Source organism: Asterias amurensis, chromosome 20 (genome assembly GCF_032118995.1).
Source record: "Asterias amurensis chromosome 20, ASM3211899v1".
Lineage (NCBI taxonomy): Eukaryota > Metazoa > Echinodermata > Asteroidea > Forcipulatida > Asteriidae > Asterias > Asterias amurensis.
Window position 1 is genome coordinate 6,149,683 of NC_092667.1, and position 9,690 is coordinate 6,159,372.

The 9,690-nt window shown below is 38.7% G+C and overlaps 1 protein-coding gene across 1 annotated transcript; it reads left to right on the forward strand.

The window, feature by feature from the left end:
- Positions 1–94: 94 nt before the first annotated feature.
- LOC139952688 (uncharacterized) lies at positions 95–4,285 on the forward strand. Its single transcript, XM_071951889.1, has 5 exons — positions 95–100; positions 453–617; positions 1,458–1,535; positions 2,193–2,339; positions 2,923–4,285. Exons 1-4 carry the CDS (start codon positions 95–97, stop codon positions 2,331–2,333), a joined length of 390 nt encoding a protein of 129 aa, XP_071807990.1. The 3' UTR covers positions 2,334–2,339; positions 2,923–4,285.
- The last annotated feature ends 5,405 nt before the right edge of the window (positions 4,286–9,690 follow it).

Consider the following 9,690-nt stretch of genomic DNA (forward strand, 5'->3'; position numbering starts at 1 on the left):
GCTTCACACGGGACAGGGGCTGCTCTTTATTCCAACACCTATCCGACAAGGTGGCTAGGGTTTGCTAGGATTATGGTTTTAGGGGTTGGCTAGAATGACAGTAAGGGTTAGGGCTAGCAATAGGAAAATATTCATAATACTGAAAACTTGTTATTGAACTTAACCTGGGATGGTTTTGAATTTTTTTATTTATTAGGGATCATTTAATTTGTTTTAATTGAAGAGCCCCTCGGATAATTGACTTGTTTAAATGTGCTTTCACAACTAAAATTAAAGACCAACAAACTCTAACCAACTTAGAAGTAAACTATTCAAATTAGTTTTATGCAAATTTTGTGCGTCAGGCTTTCAAACTCGCCTAACCATCTATGCCAAACTTCCCGCGTGAATCCTTGTGGATAGACTGGTGACTTGTCTAGGGTTTAACAGGATACCAGTGTGACCGGCCGTAGTGCAAAGCGCTGAAAGCATGCAGCGTTGGGGTACCAGCTGGACGCAATTTTACTACTCGAGGCCTGCCTTGCAATGCCTCGTGGTTTTACAGCCTATTTTTTCCAGTAATTTTCTCCGTTTTAGCTGAGCATTTCCGGTCCAAAAAGCATGTCAACATTGTAAAGGTGAGTTGTTCATAACCTCCGTATGGAGTATTGTATATAATAATGTGTTTTTGGACGCGAAACTGGAATGTGTAGATTGGGTTTCCTCAAAGGCGCTGAAGTTTGAAAGCACGATGGTATGTGCTCTGTGCGGCGGTATGTCTTTGTGCTACTGTGCTACGCATGACTAGGTAGGGGGCTTGGTGGATGGCGATGTGCTTTTTAGTAAACACATGTCTCAAATAAATAGTACAGAAAACTAGTGGTAGTAATACAAGGATAAAACAAGCTTTACTGTTGGGGTGGGGAGGGTATCACTGTTTCAAAGAAAATGTAATTTTTCTTTACTTTGTTGTACCTATGTACTTTAATGGCCAGAACCAAGAATCCAATTTAACAACTATACTTATATTTCAGGAATTGAGTTTCTGATTATAACTGCAAAAACAAATGGAAAAGTTTCCGTATGGCGCCACCACTTTTTCATTCGATATGAAATAATTTAGTATCTAGTTTACCTCAATGAGATATCCTTTTTTGTAAAAATGAGTGAAAAAGTGGTGGCGCCATACGGAAAGTTATCCAAACAAACATTCCTTCAAAATGTTGTTATTGAAGTTGGGTTTTAAAAGCACATAGGCCTAAACACCAATGTGTGTAACAGCACTGTATACTCTGTTCGGTACTTTTCTGAGCTCGGTGATAAAAAATAACCTGCTATATGTTTTTAAACAAAGCTCGGATACGTCCTTAGTAAACAGTGCTAACACCACACATAACCAAAATGAATATTCTTTATCCCGATGCAAATTACCATCTTTGAAAGTATTGTTGTTTGTTGCTTTGTTGTGTTTGTATCAGGTCAAAGGAGAGCAACTATTCATCTCCAAAGATGTCTCCAAGATTCATAAGATCTACCAGGATAGCTTACACTACAAGGTGCATATGGTACATCTTGAAGAAGTTTCTTATAAGAAGCTTAGTACAAAATAATAATGCTTACCAGAATAAGGTTACCAGCCAAAATACTAATACTATGTCACATGTACAATTTTGGTCTGTTATCCTGCTACTTTTTGCTATAAGCAGAAAATTGTTTATAAGCAACATTTCCGGCTTGCTTCAAGCAGCTGTTTGAAATTGGACCCTGATCTTACTTTACCTTCCTATACAGGTATTGTTACTCAAACAAAATCCCTGGATCAATTGGCTATTTGATCCACCAAAATGTATACAGCTTTTACTTAGAATGCTTTTTAGGATCAAAGAACACACTTAGCGAATTGAGGCCCTGGGCATGTTTGATTCTATGGAATTGCACCTTGTGATTTTTAGTTTCAACTTTAAGCCCAAGTTGGCTAAAACTGCTTTTGATTTTTTTTTTATGCCCAAATTTGAAAAATCCTGGTGGACTTACACCTCTTGTTATTTTTTTTAATTTGAGGCCCAAATTCGATAAAATTGCCCATGTGATTTTTTCAGTTTTAGGCCCCAAAACTGGCCTTAAATGCTTGATTTTAACCCTGCAAGAGATTTTGCAAATGACATAATACTGGCTTACAGTTACACACTCTATCGGTTTACTTGACCTTTCAGCGCCAGTATTTCCTGAAACCAAGTATGGATGGAATCTCCCCTACTGACACCTTGAAGGCTGCAGGGTATAAAGGAGAGCAAACATGCATGAAAACATCAGTATCAAGACATCCTAGCAGCTCATCTGTTGATCATGAATGAACAAAGGTAAGATAAAGATGAGTGACTTGAGTGATTGTGTTGGTTTGATATTTCACGTTTTTTAATCATCCTAAACCTGTAGTGGGTTGTGTTAGCAGCTCAATACATAGTTGGCATCTTGTAAATAAGTACACCATTGCAAGCAAGCGAGCATATACGTGGGGGGGGGGGGGGGGGTGGGGGGGGTTGCGCTAACTTGGTTTAAGGTGCATTTGGGCTCCTCACCTGAGGATGGTGCCGGTGTTATCACAAATGGTTGACCAACGGAAGTAGTCTGCTAGTCTTTCCACTAGCGGACCGCATTAGTACAGTAGGGGACTCCCCTGGTTCTCAGGGGGGCGAACCTGACCCATCCGACAGGATGGTGCAAAGGCCCCGACGATGGGGCTGGTATCCTGGGACCTGCACGTTGGTAGCCCTGCTAATTGAACAAACCTTACCAGGATAAATAGACAAAATTTGGAACTCAAGTAAATTGCTTGCATTGGTGTACTTAATTACAAGATTGCGCTAGAATCATACTCTGTTCAACTAGATTATTAAAAAGAAGACTAATGCAAGAATATTTGCTTTATTTTTTTTTACATAGGAACCAACTGTAAGGTGGTATAACTGTATCTCCTGAGGACCCATGTCATCCATGAAGGAGCACCTAAGTCAACAGTATCAGCATATATAGTATAGTATCAGCTATAGCCTTGCGTTTTTATCAAATTTTTCCTGAAAATTCAACAAGACTTTAATTTGCTCAAATTTTGCCCAAAAGTGCTACAAGGCTATAGCCCTTTGTTTTTATCCAATTTTGCCTTAGAATTCAACAAGGCTTTATTTTGCTCAAATTTTGCCCAAAAGTGCTACAAGGCTATAGCCTTGCGTTTTTATCAAATTTTTCCTGAGAATTCAACAAGGCTATATTTTGCTCAAATTTTGCCCAAAAGTGCTACAAGGCTATAGCTTTGCGTTTTTATCAAATTTTTCCTAAGAATTCAACAAGGCTATGTTTTGCTCAAATTTTGCCCAAAAGTGCTACAAGGCCTTGTGTTTTTATCAAATTTTGCCTTGTGTTTTTATCAAATTTTGCCTGAGAATTCAACAAGGCTTTATTTTGCTCAAATTTTGCCCAAAAGTGCTACAAGCGTTTTTATCAAATTTTGCCTGAAAATTCAACAAGGCTTTATTTTGCTCAAATTTTGCCCGAAAGTGCTACAAGGCTATAGCCTTGCGCTTTTATCAAATTTTGCCTGAGAATTCAACAAGGCTATATTTTGCTCAAATTTTGCCCAAAAGTGCTACAAGGCCTTGCGTTTTTATCAAATTTTGCCTAAGAATTCAACAAGGCTATATTTTGCTCAAATTTTGCCCAAAAGTGCTACAAGGCTATAGCCTTGGGTTTTTATCCAGTTTTGCCTGAGAATTCAACAAGGCTATATTTTGCTCAAATTTTGCCCAAAAGTGCTACAAGGCTATATAGCCTTGCGTTTTTATCCAATTTTGCCTGAAAATTCAACATGGCTATATTTTGCTCAAATTTTGCCCAAAAGTGCTACAAGGCTATAAGCCTTGCGTTTTTATCCAATTTTTCCTAAGACTTCAACAAGGCTATATTTTGCTCAAATTTTGCCCAAAAGTGCTACAAGGCTATAGCCTTGCGTTTTTATCCAATTTTGCCTGAAAATTCAACAAGGCTATATTTTGCTCAAATTTTGCCCAAAAGTGCTACAAGGCTATAGCCTTGCGTTTTTAACAAATTTTCCTGAGAATTCAACAAGGCTATATTTTGCTCAAATTTTGCCCAAAAGTGCTACAAGGCTATAGCCTTGCGTTTTTATCAAATTTTGCCTAAGAATTCAACAAGGCTATATTTTGCTCAAATTTTGCCCAAAAGTGCTACAAGGCTATAGCCTTGCGTTTTTATCAAATTTTGCCTAAGAATTCAACAAGGCTATATTTTGCTCAAATTTTGCCCAAAAGTGCTACAAGGCTTGGGTTTTTATCCAATTTTGCCTGAGAATTCAACAAGGCTATATTTTGCTCAAATTTTGCCCAAAAGTGCTACAAGGCTATAGCCTTGCGTTTTTATCAAATTTTGCCTGAAAATTCAACAAGGCTATATTTTGCTCAAATTTTGCCCAAAAGTGCTACAAGGCTATAGCCTTGCGTTTTTATCCAATTTTGCCTGAGAATTCAACAAGGCTATATTTTGCTCAAATTTTGCCCAAAAGTGCTACAAGGCTATAGCCTTGCGTTTTTATCCAATTTTGCCTGAGAATTCAACAAGGCTATATTTTGCTCAAATTTTGCCCAAAAGTGCTACAAGGCTATAGCCTTGCGTTTTTAACAAATTTTCCTGAGAATTCAACAAGGCTATATTTTGCTCAAATTTTGCCCAAAAGTGCTACAAGGCTATAGCCTTGCGTTTTTATCAAATTTTGCCTAAGAATTCAACAAGGCTATATTTTGCTCAAATTTTGCCCAAAAGTGCTACAAGGCTATAGCCTTGCGTTTTTATCAAATTTTGCCTAAGAATTCAACAAGGCTATATTTTGCTCAAATTTTGCCCAAAAGTGCTACAAGGCTATAGCCTTGGGTTTTTATCCAATTTTGCCTGAGAATTCAACAAGGCTATATTTTGCTCAAATTTTGCCCAAAAGTGCTACAAGGCTATAGCCTTGCGTTTTTATCAAATTTTGCCTGAAAATTCAACAAGGCTATATTTTGCTCAAATTTTGCCCAAAAGTGCTACAAGGCTATATAGCCTTGCGTTTTTATCCAATTTTACTCAAATTTTGCCTGGTGTCTTTATTTAAATTGAGTGTTATTTTATATGTACAGGAATAAATGCTTATGCTTTTTATGGGCAAGTCAACCATTAGTTGATTTGTCTGAACTCGTAACTGTTGTCTCATTATTTGACTCGTCTACTTGGCTGCCATGTTTTCCCACAATGCAATAAATTGGGTGCGTATTAATTTTATAGGAGTTTCCTTGCGCAAAATGACTTGCTAAAAGCAACTTATATACGCACCCAATTGTATTGTGGGTAAAAATGACAGCCCGAGGGTCCCACCAGGATAAGGTGGGCCCTCAGTATTTAATTGGGGGGGGGGGGGTAGGGTTAAGGCAAATAAAACACAAGTTACAAGGAGAGTCATGTTCAATTTTTTATTGAAAAATTTGGCCAAAAAAAAAGCAGAGTCGCGCAAACACCTGTGCCTGTCGGTGGACCCCCTCGGCCACCTGGAACTTGTGATGACCTAAAGGCTTTAAGTGCAATGGTTGATATGTTCTCTGTTCAGTGAAGTTCAATTAGATGTACTACTAGTTTCTACTTCAATGTTGTAATGTCTCACAAAATATAACGAGCTAGACGCAATTTTGCGCTGTGTTTTAAACGCAAGTGTTGAGCAGAAGGTAGTTGTTGCTTGCTTAAATGAACTGGTGCCCTCAAGGGCCAAAGATTTCACCGATTGTTGTCTTGCAACCAAGCCGCACTGGTGGTGTCAAGAGTTGTCGACGCTTGTTCCAATGGGATCCTAACTCGACAGATAATGACGACTTCTATCCAGATGATGATGTGCTGGTCGGAAAAACAAGTTCTGCAATGGCCACTAATTTCCCCCTTGCTTTTTATGGGGCTGCAATTTGGACACTCAGATGTAGTCAATTAACAAAATGACTACAAGTGAACTTATTTTTGACCAACTTTGACTTAAAACAAAGTTGCCGAGTGTATAAATCACATAACTTGTACCAAAAGCTTCAAGTAAAATGCTAGACGTATTGACGCTAACGCCGCAAATTTATGAACAGTTTTAGTAAGCTGAATAGTGACAATTTCTCACTATTTGTTTGGCAAGAAATGATAACAAAGATGACATTGGATTTATATAACTTCTAACTTCCTCACAAAGACCGACTTTGACCATAACGACAAAACTTTACAAAGTGGCTAAGACTAATCAAGACCAGTACTTGTATGGAACTATGGGTAATTCAAAACACAGGTGAAAGTGATTAGAATACACAACACCTGGGGAATTATGGGTAATTCAATCCACACGTGAAAGTGAAGAGAATATGCCACACCAGGGAAAGTTGGGGTAATTCAAAACACAGGTGAAAGTGTAGAGAATACGCAAAACCAGGGGAATTATGGGTAATTCATCACCCAACTGGAAGTGTGTAGAATAAGCCATACTAGAGGAATTGTGGGTAATTCAAAACACTTGTGAAAGTGAAGAGAAAGTGCCATACCAGAGAAATTATGGGTAATTCAAAACACATGTGAAAGTGAAGAGAAAACGCCATACCAGAGGAATTATGGGTTATTCAAAACACATGTGAAAGTTTAGAGAATACGCCATACCAGAGGATTTATGGGTAATTCAAAACACATGTGAAAGTGAAGAGAAAACGCCATAGCAGGGGAATTATGGGTAATTCAAAACACATGTGAAAGTGAAGAGAAAACGCCATACCAGAGGAATTATGGGTAATTCAAAACACATGTGAAAGTGAAGAGAAAACGCCATAGCAGGGGAATTATGGGTAATTCAAAACACATGTGAAAGTGAAGAGAAAACGCCATACCAGAGGAATTGTGGGTTATTCAAAACACATGTGAAAGTTTAGAGAATACGCCATACCAGAGGATTTATGGGTAATTCAAAACACATGTGAAAGTGAAGAGAAAACGCCATAGCAGGGGAATTATGGGTAATTCAAAACACATGTGAAAGTGAAGAGAAAACGCCATACTAGGGGAATTATGGGTAATTCATCACACATGTGAAAGTGTAAAGAATATGCCATACCAGAGGAATTATGGGTAATTCAAAACACATGTGACAGTGAAGAGAATACGCCATACCAGAGGATTTATGGGTAATTCAAAACACATGTGCAAGTGAAGTGAAAACGCCATACTAGGGGAATTATGGGTAATTCATCACACATGTGAAAGTGTAAAGAATATGCCATACCAGAGGAATTATGGGTAATTCAAAACACATGTGCAAGTGAAGTGAAAACGCCATACAAGGGGATTGATGGGTAATTCAAAACACATGTGAAAGTGACGAGAAAACGCCATACCAGGGGAATTACGGGTAATTCAAAACACAGGTGATAGTGTAGAGAATACGCCAAACCAGGGAAATTTTTGGAAATTCAAAACACAGGTAAAAGAATAAAGAAAACGCAACACCAGGGGAAGTATGGGTAATTCAAAACACAGGTGAAAGTGTAGAGAATACGCCACACCAGGGGAATAATAATAATAAAAAACGAGACTTTTGCATTTTACAAAATTCAATGCGCTGGAAGAGGGGGAAGTATTGGTAATTCAAAACACACATGAAAGTGAAGAGACTACGCCAAACCAGGGGAATTATGAGTAATTCAAAACACAGGTGATAGTGAAGAGAAAATACCATAACAGGGGAATTATAGGTAATTAAAAACACAGGTGAAATTGTAAAGAATACGAACACCAGGTGAAGTATTAATAATTCATCACACAGGTGTAAGTGTAAAGAATACGCCACAGCAGGGAAACTATGGGTAATTCATCACACATGTGAAAGTATAAAGAATACACCACACCAGGGGGAGTATGGGTAATTCAAAACACAGGTGTGAAAGTGTAGTGAATACACCACAGGTGTGAAAGTGTAGTGAATAAACCACACCAGGGGAATTATGGGTAATTCAAAACACAGGTGTGAAAGTGTAGTGAATAAACCACACCAGGGAATTATGGGTAATTCACCATGCATGTGAAAGTGTAGAGAATACGCCACACCAGGGGAAGTATGGGTAATTCATCACACATGTGAAAGTATAAAGAATACGCCACACTGGGGGGAGTATGGGTAATTCAAAACACAGGTGTAAGTGTAGAGAATACGCCACACCAGGTGAAGTATTGGTAATTCAACACACAGGTGTAAGTGTAGAGAATACACCACACCAGGGAAGTATGGGTAATTCAAAACACAGGTGTAAGTGTAGAGAATACGCCACACCAGGTGAAGTATTGGTAATTCAACACACAGGTGAAAGTGCAGAGAATACGCCACACCAGGGGAATTATGGGTAATTCATCACACAAGTGAAACTTTTAGAGAATACGCCGCACCAGGGGAATTATGGGTAATTCAAAACACAGGTGAAAGTGTAGAGAAAACGCCACACCAAGGGAATTATGGGTAATTCATCACACATATGAAAGGTTAGAGAATACACCACACCAGGGGAAGTATTGGCAATTCAAAACACAGGTGTGAAAGTGTAGTGAATACACCACACCAGGGGAAGTATGGGTAATTCAAAACACAGGTGTGAAAGTGTAGTGAATACACCACACCAGGGGAATTATGGGTAATTCAAAACACAGGTGTGAAAGTGTAGTGAATAAACCACACCAGGGGAATTATGGGTAATTCAAAACACAGGTGTGAAAGTGTAGTGAATAAACCACACCAGGGGAATTATGGGTAATTCAAAACACAGGTGTGAAAGTGTAGTGAATAAACCACACCAGGGGAATTATGGGTAATTCAAAACACAGGTGTGAAAGTGTAGTGAATACACCACACCAGGGGAATTATGGGTAATTCAAAACACAGGTGTGAAAGTGTAGTGAATACACCACACCAGGGGAATTATGGGTAATTCAAAACACAGGTGTGAAAGTGTAGTGAATAAACCACACCAGGGGAATTATGGGTAATTCAAAACACAGGTGTGAAAGTGTAGTGAATAAACCACACCAGGGGAATTATGGGTAATTCAAAACACAGGTGTGAAAGTGTAGTGAATACACCACACCAGGGGAATTATGGGTAATTCAAAACACAGGTGTGAAAGTGTAGTGAATACACCACACCAGGGGAATTATGGGTAATTCAAAACACAGGTGTGAAAGTGTAGTGAATAAACCACACCAGGGGAATTATGGGTAATTCAAAACACAGGTGTGAAAGTGTAGTGAATAAACCACACCAGGGGAATTATGGGTAATTCAAAACACAGGTGTGAAAGTGTAGTGAATACACCACACCAGGGGAATTATGGGTAATTCAAAACACAGGTGTGAAAGTGTAGTGAATACACCACACCAGGGGAAGTATGGGTAGTTCAAAACACAGGTGAAAGCGCGAGAATACGCCACACCAGGGGAATTATGGGTAACTCAAAACACAGGTGAAAGCGCGAGAATACGCCACACTAGGGAAATTTTGGGTAATTCAAAACACATGAAAGTGTAGAAAATACGCCATACCAAGGGAATTGTCCCAAGATTTAAGGGAAGTATACATTTTTATGTACACTCTCTCTTTAGGATTATGCTTTG